The sequence below is a fragment of the Panthera pardus genome, unplaced genomic scaffold (assembly GCF_024362965.1).
Source record: "Panthera pardus isolate Hobbes unplaced genomic scaffold, ASM2436296v1 HiC_scaffold_3, whole genome shotgun sequence".
Classification (NCBI taxonomy): Eukaryota; Metazoa; Chordata; class Mammalia; order Carnivora; family Felidae; genus Panthera; species Panthera pardus.
The window spans coordinates 48,998,800-49,016,412 of NW_026526876.1; the positions used below are offsets into that span (position 1 = coordinate 48,998,800).

Sequence of the window (17,613 nt, forward strand, 5' to 3'; positions counted from 1 at the left end):
AAGGTTACATTCCTAGGGGGACCTGAAACTGCAGTTAGGTTAGATATTAAGTCTTGGTTTGCTGACATTGGGCTCTTAACATAAGTGACTCCATTTTGGGCCTGAGGTTTTCTTTCTAACAGACTCCAGTGTGAATCCCAGAGGTTGACTCATAAACGCCACACTGAACTCCAAGTCCTCCTCCCCTATGACCCTTTACTTGGACCCATCATATCACAGCCAACCCCTTTCCCTTAAGAGGTGTCTCCCAGGTGACCACTCAGGCAGTAGACCCTGGCAAATCTGTCCTACATACTCCAAGCAGCTCCTGATAAAGCTGTTAACCCTGTGGCTGTGCATGAACCCACAACTTAAACTAGAGTAAAGGCCCAATTCACTCACTTATGGAGACTGTGGCCAGTCCAGGCTCACAGATTGGAGGGGCAGTGTCACCTCGGGCCAAGGATTGGGAAGCAAATACCATGAGGAGGACACACGATGTTGGGGAACAGTGAAAGCCCAGAATCAAGTATCTCCTACGCCCAGGCCCTACATGTGGAAACAGCTGTTCAAACTGTAACAAAACCAGGCTGATTGTGTCAGTCACAGAAGGAAAGTCAGCATAAATAGAGCTTGGAAAACCTGGCTTATCTCTCAGGATTGCCCCGTGGGCAAGGTAAATATTTAGTTCCAGCCCTGGAATGGTGCCTGCTAATTCTGTGTTTTGCTATCATTTTTTTAAATTCATTCATCCTGCAAACATCTGCTGCCTGCCCCGCTTTGTGTGGCCAGCCAAGGTGTGGCACTTCCATACTCTGATGGCTAAGAGGCTGCGACCCTTCAAATCTTCTTCCTTCAGGAGATCTTGGTGGGGAAGAAGGTGGAGAGCAGACATTGAGGAGGGCTTCACAAAGGAGTCCCTTTTGAGCTGGGTTTTGGTTGGCGTGTTAACCTCACGAGAAAAACACAAGTAGGGAGGGGCAGGGGATAGCGTTCAGATCTAGGGAACAACATGTCTCGGGCTGGCTAGTGACTTCTAAATTCAAGCTTCCCTGGAAGCACTTCCAGGCCAGCAGCAACGAGTTCAAGGGAAGCAGCGCAGACCGTAGAGTTTGTAGATCTGGCAGCCACCCATCGGCTGGCAGGGGCAAGTCCCTTTACCTCTCTAAACCTCAGTTTCCTTCAGAAAAATGGCAGAGCATGGTGATGATCCAAGGGTGGGCATGAGTACCAAATTGTATGGGTCCAAGTCCCAGCACCACTGTACCACTTGCCACTCATGGGTCCCTTGCATTTCGTTCCCTCCTCTGAAAATGGAGAAAATAGAAATGCACATCTCAGAAGCTTGTTTTAAGGATTGAGACATAAAGCATGTCAAATAGTTTTACCTGAATAAATATTAGCTGCTATTAGTATACTGTTATTTGCGTAGAGTCAGGACTAGCAATGCCTGTGCCTGGGTTCTTCCAATCCAGTATTGATTGAAAGTCTACTATGTGCTCTATGCCATTGGGGCACTGATGAGCCCAAACTGCCCCACAGGTTGGCTTCCCCAGGAAGCTGACAGAGTTCAGTGTACAAGATGTTTATTAAGAAGTGCCTCTAGGACCTTCCAACACCTGTGGAAGAGAGCAAAGGAAGCAGGGTAGGATAAGGGAGGGATGGAGCTGCCACACAGGCCCGGTGGTGACCTTGGCTGGCCCCACCAAGAGCTCTGGAGCTGGAATGGTCCCTTGGAGTCACCTCGAATTGGGCTAACTCTTTATCCCCCCATGCTGATCGGTTTTTGGCTAGAGGCTGCTGCAGAAAGGAGTGTGACCTGGAGTGAAGGGGCTTCCTTCCCCTAGAGAGGCTGACAACTAAAGGCATCCACACTCTGACAGTGCTCACTGCTGGGACAAGCCGTTCCTAGGGCTCTGAGCTGGGCAGCACATCATCCACTACAAACAGATGGAAATGCCTGCTGTCCTGAAGAGGCTGTGCCAGTGGGAGCTCTTGCTCTAAAGATTGCTGTCAGGATTCAATGGGATAGTGGATGTAAAGTACCTTACAAAGGGCCTGGCATGCAGATAATGATAGCTGAAGGTAGGAAAACAGATCAGGGTGATTACAAGGCGAAAGGAATGGGAGGAAGGGTGTCTGATGGACAGAGGGAACTCAGCTGCTGACTGGTGTCTGGGTCCTCTTCCTGTACTCCAGGCTGTGACGCCAATAAGCACTCCGACGCCCACAGTGTTCTGCACCTCTTGAGTCTCTCCTCAGTTTGTAAATAAAACCCTGGCACCCAGCCCCTTCTGACCCCACCTGGACATGGCGGCCAGACGCTGCCTGAGGGCTCCCTTCCTCAAGAGGTGGCTGGTGTGATGGTGGCGGGGCTGCAGGAAGGGACACTGGCCCTCCAGCTCAGGGAAGCGGGAGTCAAGCAGAGGCCAAAGGAGAAGGAATGAGTCCTTGGCACTGGCCTCTCCCAAGTCTTTGGAAAACTGTGGGGAGGAAGTCCATTGCTGCAAAGTGTACCCAGCTGCCCTTCCAACAGGGAACCCAATACCAGGCAGGGAAGGGGAAAACCCCTCAACCAGTGTGCTATCAGTTCCTGGAGGGTGTGGCCAGTGGGAGGGAGAGGAGATGGCCAAGGAGGAAGTGGTGGCTGCCTTGGTCTCTGACCCCTCCTTTTGTCTGCCCTTCCTCTTGGCCTCAGTTTCCCTGACATAGATGGAATGAGGGTAGGGTCACTACATCTGGTAAATACAAAATCAAGATGCTTATGCAGCTAAACAACATAATGTTTTAGTATAAGTATGCCCCATGCAATTTTGGAGATACACTAAAAAAAAAAAGTGTTTATCTGAAATTCAAATTTATCAGGCAATACTGGGTGGGTACAGACCATAAGCTGGGGGAAGCCTGCAGCAAATCCAGACAGTGTAATAGGTGTACTGGCAGATGGCCAGGGACAGAACCAGCAGTGGAGAAAAGGACCCATCAGAGGGCAAATGTGGTAATCCTGCTGCTCCTGAGGAAGGACCAGAGGAAAATGAAATGGATCCCACAGCAGGAAAGCGGCAGGGGCCTTGGATAGTCTCAGCCAAACTCTAACCTGGACCACCACACAATAAGGCAGGAACATGAGAGCTGCAGAGCAGGCTGGGCCTCAGTTGGCCTCCCCCTCTTGTCTCTCTCTGTTGTTCTGAGTGACCTTGGTGAACTCTGGGCAAAGGTCAGGCTGGGGGGCCTGCCTCAGTGGACTGCTCTGTGTATGGGTGGGGTGGAGTGCTAGGAGGGGGACATCAGGGTGTCTGAGTGGAGAAGTGGACCCCTGGAGGGGTCTTACAGTTTCTCCCTTCCATAGTAGGACTGCCAGCCCATCTCACAGCTACTCCTTACCACAGGGGCAAATCTATGCATCACCCCTCAGAATCCTGACCTCCACATATTCTTCCCTACTCCCATCTCTGGAAGTGGTCAGTTTCTCTCTGTCTGTAGGTCCTACCCATCCTTCAGTGCTCTAATAAAAACAATCATAATGATAACTACAAATTATTGAATACAAACTCTTGGCCAGGCATCTTGTTTCATCTTTACACTGACCTTATGAAGTAAATCATCATCATGCCCATTTTACAGATGAGGAAATGGAGGCTCAGAAAGATGAATTAATGGGTCACCTGGGTGGCTCAGTTGGTTAAGCATCTGACTCTTGATTTCAACTCAGTTCATGATCTTGCTGTTAGTGAGTTTGAGCCCTGTATCAAGCTCTGCGCTGGCAGTGAGGATCCTGCTTGGAATTCTCTCTCTCTCCCTCTCTCTTTGCCCCTGCCCCACTCACCTTCTCTCACTCCCTCTCAAAATAAATAAACCTAAAAGAGAAGAAAGAAGAAAGAAAGAAGAAGGAAAGAAAGAAAGAAGAAAGAAAGAAAGAAGAAAGAAAGGTAGGTGAATGAAGTTACCAAAGGCTTCTCACTTGCCTTTCACAGCTGTGGAAGAGGACTACAATCTAAATCTGTGTGGCTCTGGGGCCCATGCTCCCATGTGTCTATGCCTGTATTTTGTAGACCTGGTACTGCTGTGCCCTATGTGTCTGCCCTTGGGTCAGAAGTCCTGGGGAAAGAGCACAGACTGGTTTTTTTTTACCTGAATCCTCAGTCCTTGGCACAGAGGAAATAATAGTGTTTGTTGAAAGATCAAAATGTACCTTTGTCCCTTCCCTGTCCCCTGGCCCTCTCCCTCTCCTCCCAGGCCTTGCAGCAGCCAACACTTGGAATGTGAAGAGCCTTCCACGTGTCCATTCTCAGCTGGTGCTAAGGCTCAGAGGAAGGAACTGGCTTGTGACTTGTCTGTCCTGTAGCTGTCCTCCAAAGGAAGCCCCTCCCCAGGGCTGCCTGGGCCCAGGGACATGTCCTTAGTCCCTAGAGGAGATAATGCCTTTGTCCCTACTCAGATAAACAAACATAGCCTGCTAGATGTGTAATTCAAGGTGCAGGAGCAGCGCCCCACCCACAGAGATGGGCCTGGCTTTCCTCCCAAGGTCACCAGCAGGAGCCTGAAGATAGCTAGGCCCAGTTAGATGGAAGGGTCAAGCTTGGCCCATTTTGTAGATGGATAAACAGGCCCAGAAACATGGGAGCCCTGTTCCCAGGCCTGCAAGGCCACCAGCTTCCCTGCCTCTTCCCACACATAAGCACAGAGCCTCAGGGTGGTCCCACCACACGGGGATACTATTCACAATGTGGTCTCCATATAGGCACCCCTAGAGTTTTGTGACATGGTGACCTTTTTGCATACAGGTATGCATGTGCATGCTCACTTCACCACCGCCCATGATGCTGGGCCCCTATAGACCCTTCTACTTTCCCCACCCGCCCACCGCCCACCCCCCCATATACTCCAGGCACTGTCAGATCAGAGCACAGGAAGCAGGACCAGCAAGTGTGCAAACTGAGAGCCAAGATGGGGAAGTTTATTTTCCAAGAATCATCTAAACACATGGGGAGTATTTTTAGCCCCTGGCTTCCACCCAGATGCCAAACCTAAACGGGGCCAGAGAGGGAGGCCAGAGAGAAGAGCCATCAGGGATACAGAGCAGCCAAGGGAGACAGGGTGGGACAGGGTGCTACAGACCCCACCCTACCCCCGATCCAAAGATCTGTCTCTCTGGGAACTGCCACAGGCCAAAAGTGGCAGTGGGAGCCAAGGAGGTGCAGAGTAGCGACCCCAAATTCTGACAGGTCTCCTAACCCCTCTCCGTGCTTCAGCATCCTTATCTGTGCAACAAAGAAATAACGCCACCCTTTACAAGGATTGTAGAGAGGTCCATGTCTGGCCCTCAGCAGGCATTGGATGAATGTGAATCATGGTCTGTGCTCGGAGCCAGTAACCTCAAAGAAGTCAGGTGCTGACCAAAACTGTCAGGCACTGAGCCTTCCTCAGGCCTGGCCAGCTGCAGTGAAGAGTGTGCATGTGTGTGTGTGTGTGTGTGTGTGTACACACTGTATGCCTGATGCAATGACTGAGGAGCATCAGAAGTAAATGAAAGCAGGGCTGTGGGGAAGGCAGGCAGGACTCTCTTTCTGAATAAGGTTGCCCCTGGTGACCCCTATCATCTCTGGCCACGTTGTGTCAGAAGCCAGTCTGGGTTGGGCACAAGGAACTTAGAGTGGCCTCTCTAGAAAGGGATCTGCCCAGGGTGGTGGTGGGGCAGCATGGAGGGATTGAATTTGCTCAGAAGAGGAGGCTCTCAAGAACACACACCCCACAAGAGGGATTGCCTGTCAATCTCAACCTCCAGGATATGGGGGCTAATTCCAGGAATGGCTCCTGCAGTAACTGGCTGGGAATGACCTTGCTATGAATCATGTGCTGACGGCACCTACTCAGCTTTAAGCACGCAGGGGAAGTCAGGGGAGAGGCTTGAGCCCTGGGACCTGAACAAGCTGTGCTGATTCTGTCCTCCACTGGCCAGGTTTATTATTGTGGGGTCAGGGGGACAGGAGAGGGTCACATGCCTTCCGCAGGGGTTCCTTTAAGCCCCTTGGAGAGAGTTGGGACTTCCGGGTTCTGCTGCCCTGTTTTTTACTGAATCCTGCCTTGAGGGCAGGGATAGGGGTGGGGCTTTATTGGGGAGGGGGGGAGTTTGGATTTCTGAGAGCCCTGAGCCTTGGGTGGGAGGGGGCGGGTACAAAAAATCTCAGATCCCCCACAGGCTGCACCAGGAACCAAAAAGAACAGGTTTGGTGCCCACACACCCCCTGCTGACACACGCCACCTGCTGTTGTCATGGTGACCATAACACCACCCCCACGGCTGTGTGGTCACTGGTGAAGGGAGAGGGGTGCTTATTCTTGGTCACGAAAGGAAAGGGGAGGGGAGGCTTCTCCCTCTCTGCAGGCTCTGCTGGGAGTGGTCAGTCAGGGGCTCTGAGGGTGTCAGGGCGGCAGAGGGCTTAGAGGTCACCTCTGCCAACCAGCTCCCCTTCAGAGAGCGACAGTATGCCTGCCAGGGCTTCTAGCATCGCATAATGGAATCCCTTGAGTGCCTGACTAGCTCGCATGTCTTCCTGCGGGGAAGTTCACCGTGTACAGATGGAACTGTTAGAGAGGTTGTCCCCACAGACATGGCCCTGGCCTCCTCTTTACCTAGCAAGGCCCCTTCTCCTCCCCTTCCCCCACCCTCATGCTCCTCCAAAATCCAGCCCTGCCCTAGATGATGAGATCCCAGAGCCTGGGGCCCCTTAACTCTGGGTTGCCGACTTGGGATCTGTCCATGGGGCCCTTATTTCCTTCTCCTCCAGTTTTCTGGGCCCTTCCGCCCATACCTGCCTCTTCCTGGTCTCACTTGCAAAGTGTTCAAAGACCTGTGATCCATCAGCTCCTGGATCCCTGCAGCAGCCTCCCCTCACTCATCACCCCTTAGCTGTTTCCCAATGAAGCACATCAGGCTCTAGCTAGCTGTCTCTAGGGGCTCCCAGCTCTTTCACATTCAAAACGAACATCCTTATAATGTCTTAGTGCAAGCTCCTCCTGCCCCCCACACAACTGACCTCTCCCTTTTCCCCCTTTCTCCTCCCCCCTTCCTCCCCCTCCCCCCTCTCCCTCCAGCTCTCTTAACACAGTTTCTCCCTCCCTCACTCCACTCCTGCTGGCTGGTCTCCATCCTGTTCCTCTGACAGGCACCCTCCCCTCCACACATGAATACCTGCTGGCTTCCTGATGGAAAGTCTGCCCCTGTCTGCGGAGACCTTCCCTAACGACCTTCCCTTCCTGGTGTATCTTTCTCCATAGCTCTTGCTGCCTTCTGATACATGTACAGTGTGTATATTTTATTTATAGTGACTCTAACTAGACTGTGGACTCCAGGAGGGCAGGCAGGCATTTATTGTCTGTCTTCCCTGCCACATCCCCAGTGCCTAAAACATAGATGCTCAAGAAATATTTGGACAAATAAATGAACCCCCTCTCACCTACCTTGCCTAGGCTGTACCACACACAACCTGCACTCTCCACCCCTAGTACAGAGGAGAAAGTGCTAGGCTGGATCCTGAGCCACTTCTGCCAGAGCCCCCTCTGTGGCCTCCATGTATTCTCCTCTCCTTTCTGAGCCTCAGCTTCCCCCATTATACAATGAAGAGGCTGGATTGGAACTTCTCTGGTTTTCTTTTCTTTCTTTTCTTTTCTTTTTAAAAGTTTATTTATTTTAAGAGAGAGCAGGAAATGGAGGAGGGGGAGAGGCAGAAAGAGGGACAGAGAGAATCCCAAGCAGCCTCCATACTGTCAGCATAGAGCCTGACACAGGGCTTGATCTCACAAACTGTGAGATCATGACCTGAGCCGAAATCAAGAGTCAAAAGTGTAACCAACTGAGCCACCCAGGTTCCCAGAATTTTTCTGGCTTTCGCTGTATTGGAACTCAGAGCTATCTTTGCATCTCTCCAAATGGGATGCAGACAGAGAGTTCAAAAAAGGTGGGAGGGGGGCAAAAGGTAGGAGGGGATGCCCCATGGTCCTTGCGTAGAAGAAATATCCAGGCCTTAAGGCTCCTACCCTGGAATGGCGGTGGGTTGAAGGGAACAGAACAGAGACAGTCATGGAAACTAAAAATAGACCTGAGAAAGGCTTCTCCAAAAATATATCTGTTTAATCATCATCAAAATCCAAGCTAGGAAGCCTGAGGAATGGAAGCCCCAGGCCTCTATGGGATGAGAGCAGAGGTCAAGTGTCCAGAAGTGAGCTATCATGCAAGGAAGCCAGCCAACAGACAGGTGAGCATGGGGACCAGCAGGGTTGGCAAGGGTAAGGGCAGCAGCTGTCCTGGGGCCTGAGACTTGAACACCAGGCGCTGTCCCTGGAGCTGCAGTGGCCTGACATTATCTGTCATTTTCAGTTTCTGCTCCGAGTCGTAGTAGAGCTTCGTGGAGAACGCAGCGATCTGTGGAAGGGGCAGGGCTCAACAGGAAGCAGGGAGCAAGCATAGCTACATTTCCTGCTGTGTGACCCCAGGCCAGTAACCTTGCTTCTCTGAGCCCTCACTAATAAGGAGGCTCAGAATCTCTAACTCTCAGGGTTTTGTGCAGATGAAAAGAAAAAGGGGATATAGACTACTTGGCACTGGTGGGGGCTTAGTTCCTATTAGCTTCACTTAGCTGGGAAGCTAAGGACATACAGCTCACCGTTTTGCAGCCCCACAGTCACTGATCACTGCTGTATTATCACTGCTACTATAGAACAGTGGTTCTCAGATTTCAGTGTGCAGTAGTATCACAGCTGGGGGCGAGGAAGGGGGGATGCTTGCTGGGCCCCACTTTGCCAGGCCCCGCCCACACAGTTTCTGATTCTGTAGGACTGGGGTGAGGCCCAAGAATGTGAATGTTGAGCAAGTTCCCAGATGATGTTGATGCCACTGGTCCAGGGACCACTCTTTGAGAACCACTGTTCTGCAATGCAAGTATCACTAGAGCAGGGATTTGGGCCCTTTGGTTCACTGCTCTATCCCTAGAGCCTAGTGTGTTATAAGGATTCGAGAACCATTTGTTGAATGAATGGACTTGTTCCTACTGTGGCTATCCTGACCCTCTCTCAGCTGCTCCTGGCCAGCCTTGGACCCTCCCCCATGCTGATCCCTCTCCTCAGGACATTGGTTCCCTTCCCTCAGCTGGACAACTCCCACCTACTTACAGCGGGCAGCATGGGAGCCTTTTCTGACCTCCTCTGCCATAGCCTCCCCTCCAGCCCTCAAACCAGGGATGGGATAGGCCAGACCTGTCTTGTCCGCCCCAAGGAATGTCTATGGATTCCCTGGTGACCCATCTCCACCCCAGTCCAGGGTGCCTCTGTGGGGATCCAGAGGAATGGTGTGGGGAACTGGGCAGTGGGGGGCCACACCCTTGGCTGGGTCCTAGGTACCTGGTCCTTGTGGAGCTGAATGCGCTCCTGGAACACAGTCCAGACAACCTTCTCCTCGCAGCCTGGAGTGGTAAGTGAGCCCAGGTAGCGGAAGTAGTGCCTCAGTGTCTCCTTCTTGGGGAGCAGGTCTAACAGGCTGATGCTGTCATTCATTGTGGTGTTCATCTCTGGGGCAGAGGCAGAAACAGAGGATACTGTCAGTTGGTGGGAGAAGCAGGGGATCCCTGAGAACCCAGGCCACTGCATCACCCTAGCTCTTCCTTTGTAAGAAGAAGTCTCCTCTCTTCCCTTCACCCCCAGCCACTCACTGGGTCTGGGGATATAAGACAGCGCCTCCACCAAAGGCTGGAAGCCATCATTTTCCTCAGATCCGGCCTGGAACAGAACAGAAGGGGGCTTGACAGGGACATGTGGAGAGCCAGGGGTGACCACCAGCCCATTCTTCTGGACTGTGGTGGGGAGGGCAGGCAGCTTCTGGGACTGAGGCCCTGAGAGGCTCTGGGCTCCCCACCTGGAGGCAGAGAAGTCACTGAGAAACAGAGGGGAAGTCTGGATCCCCCCAGTCCCCTCCTGCCTTGCAGATCTCTGGATCCAAGAAGGAGCCTCTCAGACCCTGGGGGATGAGGGCCCCACCTCCACCAAGAAGGCCAGCACTGCAATCTCATCTTTGGGATCCTGGGCCTCTTTCTCGCTCCTCGATGTCCCCTTCTCTTTCTCATGTACTATGTGCATCTGGTGGGGAGTGAGAGGAATGGAGAGAGGGCCTGTGAGGCGGCTGGACCACCTTTCTTGCCACAGGCAGGTCCACCCAGAGCCCAACAAAGGTGTCAACCCAGGAAAGGGCACTCACCTCCATGGCATAGCGAACCTTGTTGAGGGTGTGTTCTGAGCCCTTATCCAACTCCTTTGACCAGTGCAGATGCATCTGTTTGGCCCGGTAGCGGGCAGCCAATCCTCCTCCAGTGACCGAGGCCTCATCTTCCAGCAATACCATCACTGGAGGGCACAAGAGGGGACAGAGTCCTTGCACCCACCTCCTCTAGCCCTTCCCAATTCCACCTAGGCAGAACCTTCTCTCCTACCTCCGACCCTTCGTAGGCTACATGCCTGGGCCTGTGGAAATAGGATGGAATGGGACAGGTGATATGGCCCAGATTTTTTTCTGGCCTCTTATTGGCCTCTTTGCCTGCCTCTCCCTCTGCACATCCCAAACATGCAATTCAGCCCTCTCCCTGGTGCCCTGGTGTCCTCAAGGCAATGTCCAGAGTCCTCAGCCCTGGGTCACCTGCCCCTGGGCTCAGTTTGGCCAACCCTGGATGGACTCTGATCCCTCCTACCTTTGCTCTCTGTCCACCAGGCACACGGAGCCACACGTAGTTCCCTGAGCACCCCAAGCTGCTCCATACCTCTGTGCCTCTGCACATGTTGTTCCTTCTTCCTAGAATGCTGCCCTTCTCCCATAGCAGACCGGTCTGATTAAAGTACTGAAAATACTATGAAGTGTTCCCTCCTTTCTAAGGCCCTTCCTGTTTCCCCCTACCCTCCCACTGCTAGGCTTTGCAGTCCTTCCTCAGCAAAGGTGGACCTGCACCTAGTCGTCCCTGGAGGAGCCCACTCATCCAAGTCTTCTGGAACTCAAGGGTCCCTGGACCAGGTGCCCATGCCTGCCCAGGTCCCCTATCCCATCTGCCTGAGACCCACCTGAATGCCCATTGTTTTGGACTTTCCACTTTTGCTTCTTGTCATAGCCAGAGAAGGAGAAGAGTCCCAGGTTTGGGTCTACCTGTGCCTCGGTAGTGACAATGTTGATGGGGGACTGGCGGTTCTTCTTGCAGTCTCCACCCCATTGGCTAGGCCCTGAGCAAGGAGGGAGGGTGGGCTGAGAGTCAGGGGCACATAGCACCTCCTCAAGTTCAAGGAGGGGGATGGGAAGGTGCTTGGAAGCTGTGGAGAGGAGTGCCCTGGAAGGGGGCTTAGGAAAGCCTGACTAATGTTAAGCATTATCTGAGGACTAAGAGGCAGGGAAGCAGACCTGGAGGAGGCTGATTCCCTGTAGCCAGTTGATAGAGGCTTGGGAATGGGGCAGCACCAGTCACTGAAACACAGTACAGACCAGAGGAAAGCAGACTGTGGGGGCATGGATCAAATTTGGGGGAAAAATGCAAAGGACAACTTCCCAGGTCCACCCAAAGAGGTGTCACTGGAACAGACCCAACTCTTCCTTTTGTTATATGAGCAAAATGTGGGGCACCTGGCTGGCTCAGTCGGTGGAACATGTGACTCTAGATCTCAGGGTTATGAGTTCATGCCCTACACTGGACGTGGAGCCTACTTAAAAAAAAAAAAAAAAGAGCAAAATGTATCTTTACATCTGATGCTACTGCTGATTTATTTGATAGAAGACATCCTCTTGGTGATAGTGACAGGAGATGCCAGGGACGATTCAGGTCACTCTACATTCCCTGTCTCCTCAGGACCAGGACTGTGTGTGTATGTGTATGTGTGTGTGTGTGTGTGTGTGTGTGTGTGTATGAAGAACTGATATCTGACTAAGGAGCCATCATTACCCTTATCCTTCCCACCCTCCCTGGGTCTTCATTTTGACTTGGGCAGTCCCCACCACACAGAAAGGCCTGTCAGTAAGACGTGCTATACTTACCCAAGCAAGCATAGTTGGAGGCCTTGGCTTGAATGTCGTAGCACCAGTGTGAATCTGGAATAGGCAGAGGAAGGATATGAAGTCTGTGTCAGTGTATTTGTGCACACATATGTCTCTAGGAATGCACTTGAGCTGTGTATGCACAAGCAACACTGTCTCTGTGTGTGTTTGTGTGTGCGCACGCACGTGTGCACGTACATGGTGGGTCAGAGGCTAGGAATATCCATGGAGTCAGAGACCCCCTTGGGTTGGGATGGAGCATTCCTGGAGTCTGGGACAGAGGGCCCAAAGGAAGGAGGCTAAAGAAAATATAGGGATGGGGCGGAGGCAGTAGAATCAGCCAGGCCCCAGGTGTCCTGACCCACAGCACATCATGCCCAGGGCACTACTCCTCAGGCAAAAAAGTCACCCTTGAGGGACCTTAGGGGGGCCTTCTGAGGCTACCACCTCTACCCCGGGCTTGGTCTCCACACTCTCTTCCAATTGCTTTCAGCCCCCTCCTCCCTTGCATCTCCCACCCTAAACCTGGAAGGGCGGTTCTGGCAAGAGCACAGGAGAAGTATTAGCCCAGTCTCCCTTCCTGGGACAATAGAGCCAGGTTCAGCCTGGCCCTCTTCCCAGAGCTGATCCGGATGATGGAGGAGATTAGACTAGCCCCTCCCTGGAACACACACCCTCTTGTGTTATTAAGACCCATTCTGGGCTAAACTCTCACAACCCATCGCGAAAGGCAGTCAGGCCTTTTTCCCTGTCCCATTATCTCACAATCCTGGTTCATGGGGCCAGATTCAGGTTCTAATCCCAGCTCTGGTTCAGGGCAGTAGAACCAGCATCTCTGAAAAGAGGCAGCGCTACAAACCTACCACACTAAATGCAAGATGTTACCATCAAGGGAAACTGCAAGGGCAGAGGGGACACCCTTTGTGCTTTCTGCTCAGTTTTTCTGTAAACCTAAAACTGCTCTATAAGTATAGTCTATTGATTACAAAAAAAAAAAAAAAAAAGGCTGAAGCAGCAGGATAGACAAAACATTTGATCCAGAGCTGGAATCCTGGCTGGGCCACATGGGCACGGCAGGTTTAGCGGCAAGTCACCTAATCTCTCTGAGCCTCAGTTTTATCATCTGTCAAGTGGAGCTGATACCATCCACCTCACTGGGCTGTGGGAGGATTAAATGAGAGATAGTAGAGTATTCCAGGCAACCTAGAACATAGTAAACTCCCTAATGGGTCCTTCCCTTCTCTGGCCTCCCTCCCTCTGGCCTCAGATCAGTGCACAGATGGCCAAAGGCTGGGCAGAGAGGAGACAAATGAAGTGAGCTGGAAAGAACTCAGGGATGAGAAAATTCCTAAGAAAAGCATAGCTTCCCACTCAGCTGAGCTAAGGTCTCTGAGCACATCTCCCCCTTCCTGCCAGGCTGCCTCCCTCCACCCCACCTCCTCTGGAGTCCCTGGAATGGGGATGTGGTGAGGAGGGAGCCAGTAGGAGGTCAAGTTCTTGGTAGGGGAAGGAAGGAGGGGCTCCAGGTCAGGAGAGTGAGCATCCACAGAAAACAGGGCACTTTCTCACTCCAGGCCCTTCAGAGTCACCTAGGGTTTTTGAGTTTCCCAACTCTGGGTCAAAGCTGGCTCAGCCTCATTCAGAGTCTGACAGTCCCTGCAGTGTCTTCCCCACAACAATCTGTCCCTGCCCTGGACTGGGCTCTGCTGTTCCCAGAAATTGCTGCATCTGAGGAACCCCCATGCGGGTCAACTCTGCAAGGAGCTGTGGCCACTTCCCACCCAGGCCCATCTCTGCAGGTAGATAGAGCTCTGAAGTTGGAGCCTGTTCACCTGGCCTCAGTCCTGGCTCTGCCTCTTGCTCAATCTCTGCAGGAGGATTACGTGAACTTTTCTGAGCCCTCCATTCTCCCTCAGAACGAACTGCTACCAAACACCCAGGACTTTGGTCAGTGTCCGAGCAGACACTGAATGACATGGAAGGTCATTCACACCCATGGAAGGCTCCTTGTTATAATTATCCTATGTCTTGGGGCACCTGGGTGGCTCAGTTGCTTAAGCATCCAACTTTGGCTCAGGTCATGATTTCATTGCTCATGAGTTTGAGCCCTGCATCGGGATCTGTGCTGACAGCTCAGTGGCTGGAGCCTGTATAGGATTCTGTGTCTCCCTCTCTCTCTACCCTTCCCCCACTTGCACTCTCTCTTTCTCTCTCTCTCTCTCTCAAAAATAAATAAACATTAAAAAATTTTAAAAAAATTCTCCTATGTCTTCCCCTCTCAAAGGTCCTGAAGGCAGAAGTGGCTTCCAAGGTTGACTGGGAGGCCCAAGGGGAAGCCATTCCAGGGGAAGCCTTGCTTACATCAGAGTCCTGAAGGGCGGAACCCCCTCTCAGCCTCCCCAGGGCCCATCTGATTCACACTGAGCCTTTCTTAGGAATTTGCTGTTCCCCTGACTCTGGCTACAGCTCCTGGTTTTGGAATGGTGACCTCTGATCTACTGTCTTAATCATGGAGACTTTTGCCCTGCTTGGCTGAATGCTCTTGTAACTACTCTCTTCTGGAGTCAAGATCCAGGAAAACATAATGTTGATGAGGCCAGGGGTCAGGTCTACGTCCGTGGGCTGAGGGGAGGGACTTTCAAGCAAGAGGCGGCAGGGTCGCAAACCAGCTCAGGTTCCTATATTCATTCATGAGAGGGCTGCCCTTGCAAATAATTATGAGCCTGCTGCCTCAGTCCATCTCCATAGGGCAAGAGAGGCTCCCCACAGACAGATCTTGGCTCCAAACTCCAAGTTCTACCTAGGTGACCTGCTCTGACCAGGGATGCAGTAATAGACATAACCACATCACCAATCACTTGCCCACCACCCTTCTGTTCTTTAGAGGTGACCGAACTTCTCTGATGGACCTTGCTCAAGCTACCCTCCCACTCTGTGGGGAAGGAGGAATCCTGGAAACCAGCTCAGCAAAAAACCCAAGTATGTCCTGGCAAAGTCTCAGCAACTCCTGGCCAGGGTTCTGGGGCTCAGAAGAAGTCTATGTTCCTCTCCCCTCCTTCACCTTGCACAGCAGCAGATACTCGGGAGTGTGATGTGCAGCCTCATCACTCTTCAGCCTCAAATGTCCAAGGGGATGAAATGGGTGGAGGAAGACAGGTCCCAAGATAGTTCCCAGTGAAAAAGCCTCAGCACTTAAGGAGAGCACAGCTTGCATGAAGGGGCAGTTGAGAAAGATTCCTGGCTGGCTGGTCCCAGGCAGTGGTAGAGCCATCACTGTCATCACATCTGGGGGAGTCTGCCACGCGCCATGCAGGCACTGCACTAAGTACTTACACCCATTATCTTATTTGAATCCTTAAAACACCCAAGGTCAGAATGACTATCCCTATATTGTAAATGAGAAATTTGAGATTAAGTGATTTACCCACCACCACACAGGTACAAAACAACCGAATTAATTGCAACTGTTTCTTTTTTCTTTTTCTACTAAGCCCACTGAAGCTGGTTTCAAACTCTCAACTTTACCTAGAAATTTTTTCACACCCTGTCTTTTCTCTTTTCTCCTCTCCTAGAAAGAAGCCAACAGTTTCTGTAAGATTCCCCTCATCCCCCCCTCCCCCCGGAACACCACACCCACACACACACACACACACACACAACCGGCCAGCTAAATCTTTCTTGCAAAGGGCACACACTCTCCTCTGCTCCTGAGGACACCCTCACCACTCAATTCCAGAACTCCAAAGAGAGGAGCATCTAGCTTTGGAGAGTAAGTCTAGCCGGGTGAACCCCTAGGGGGACCATCGGAGGGGTAGCTAAGCTGGAGACTAGCAGATGGGGGCTTCCTGAAAAGGAGACCGTCCCCGCGGGGTCGCAGAAAAGATGCCTCCCCGGATCTCTGCGCCCTGTGCGGCTGGAGGTGCTTTCGGCTCTTTATCAAATATTAACACACCACTCCCGCCACCTCCCACCTAGACGAATAATTAAGAGCTCGGACACACATTAATCTTTACATGAAAATCACCCTGGCCGGAAAGACCGGCTGGGCCAGGGCCTCGGGTCTCCCAGTGTCCCTAGCCTGCAGGCTCCCAGTACAGTGCTGGGGGCTGGGGAAGTGAAGGGGACAGGCAGCCTCAGGCGACAAGGAACCCGGGGGGGGGGGGGGGAAGGGGGGATACCAGGGACCCACCGCACACAATCTGCACCCGTGCTCTGGGAGGGGGACAGCCACTCAGCACCGAGCCCCGGCGGGACGGACTGCGACCGTCTGAGGAGCAAAGGCGCACGCCACTCCAGAAAGGGAAAGAACCGCTGCGTGCATCGAGGCGGGTGGGAGAAGCATCCTCATCACTGACTGTCACGCTCGCAGGGCCGAGGTCCCGCAGGGCCCCGCGCGCCCCCCGCAGCCCTCCACACTCGTGCACACACCAGCTCCACAGCCGCACGTGGCCGTTCGTGTGCGCCCACTGGCTCGCGCCCGTCCCATCCGCTCGCCCCCGTCGCCGCGGCGGTACCCAGGCAGCCAGAGCCCGACGCGCGCCCGGTGTCTCGCGCGCACTATGGCTGGGGGCGCAGAGGGGCCGGGCGGGAGCCCGCGCGTTCACCTGCGCAGGCCAAGGGCCGGGCAGCAGCGAGGGCCAGGAGCGCAGGCAGCAGCCGCATCCCTCACAGGAGCAAACACGCCGCAGAGCCGGTGGGCGCGCGCCGAGGAGGCCTCCGGGGGTGCCGCGATCATGCGGGACCGGGTTTTATAGCGGAGCCGCTACGGGAGGGAGCCCCGACAGCGGGACGCGGAGAGTAGCTCCTCCCCCTGGCGGAGCCTCTCCTCCCCGCGTCCTGTCCCAGCGCTGAAATCCTCCGCTCCCCTCCTGGCCTTCCCACCCCCTGCCGAGCCACCTTGTGCCTTGTGCCCGGAACAATCCTCTTCCCTTCCTCCGCCAGCTCCTCTCCTCTCTGCCCAGAGGTCGTGCCCTCCCCGCCATAGCCCCCTGCCCCCATCCCACACGGGGTCTCCGGTTTGGGAACAGGGTGGCGACTTCGCGAGGTACTTGCTCGACACAACGGTGGGTGTCCATATTCCTGCCTTTGATCATTTTGGCCTGGACCCCTGCGCAGCCCTCTCGCCTCGGAAGCAGTCCGCCGGGGCCTTGGAATGGGCTTGAGTTGAGGCGGGTGTACATAGCCTCCGAAGGATGCTGGAGTTGAGGAATGTGTACGGGTGTTCGTTGAAACAGGTGTCCTCAGAAAGAAGGCTTGCTTTTCTCACTCAGTGGTCGCTGATACTCTGGGTATCATCTCTTTTCTGTTTCCTCCTAGGCTGCTCCAAACTTATTTTCTAAGCAGACCAAAGACCCTTCTTCCAACAGTGAAGACGCCCCTAAATTGCTGTGTGTTTTTGTGATGGCCAGAGCAAGGGTGCGGTGAGGCGGCAGAACTAAGAAGTAGAGTCCAAGGGCTCAGTGAGAAACTTATGGGGTCAGAGGGACGGGGCTCGTTCCTCTTGAGGCCCCCCCAACCCCTAAGATGAGATGGGAAGAGAAAAGACAGGGGTCTGAATGGACCCTTAGTTCACTTGTCTGT

General features: G+C 53.2%; 1 protein-coding gene across 1 annotated transcript; it reads right to left on the reverse strand.

The window, feature by feature from the left end:
* Nucleotides 1-8,072: 8,072 nt before the first annotated feature.
* Nucleotides 8,073-16,801, reverse strand: CA4 (carbonic anhydrase 4). The gene is made up of 8 exons (XM_019431116.2): nt 16,638-16,801; nt 12,034-12,087; nt 11,076-11,231; nt 10,225-10,370; nt 10,008-10,106; nt 9,683-9,749; nt 9,375-9,541; nt 8,073-8,400 (listed from the first exon to the last, which is right to left on the reverse strand). Exons 1-8 carry the CDS (start codon nt 16,693-16,695, stop codon nt 8,206-8,208), a joined length of 942 nt encoding a protein of 313 aa, XP_019286661.1. The 5' UTR covers nt 16,696-16,801; the 3' UTR covers nt 8,073-8,205.
* Between the last annotated feature and the right edge of the window lie 812 nt (nt 16,802-17,613).

Bases quoted from the DNA above. Each gene is read 5' to 3' on its own strand.
- CA4 (XM_019431116.2), bottom strand. From the start codon at position 16,695: ATGCGGCTGCTGCCTGCGCTCCTGGCCCTCGCTGCTGCCCGGCCCTTG. The intron at 9,542-9,682 runs GTGAGTGGCTGG...CCTCTGCCCCAG, and splicing joins GTCTTATATCCCCAGACCCA to AGATGAACACCACAATGAAT. The intron at 8,401-9,374 runs GTACCTAGGACC...CCCCTTCCACAG, and splicing joins TTCAGCTCCACAAGGACCAG to ATCGCTGCGTTCTCCACGAA.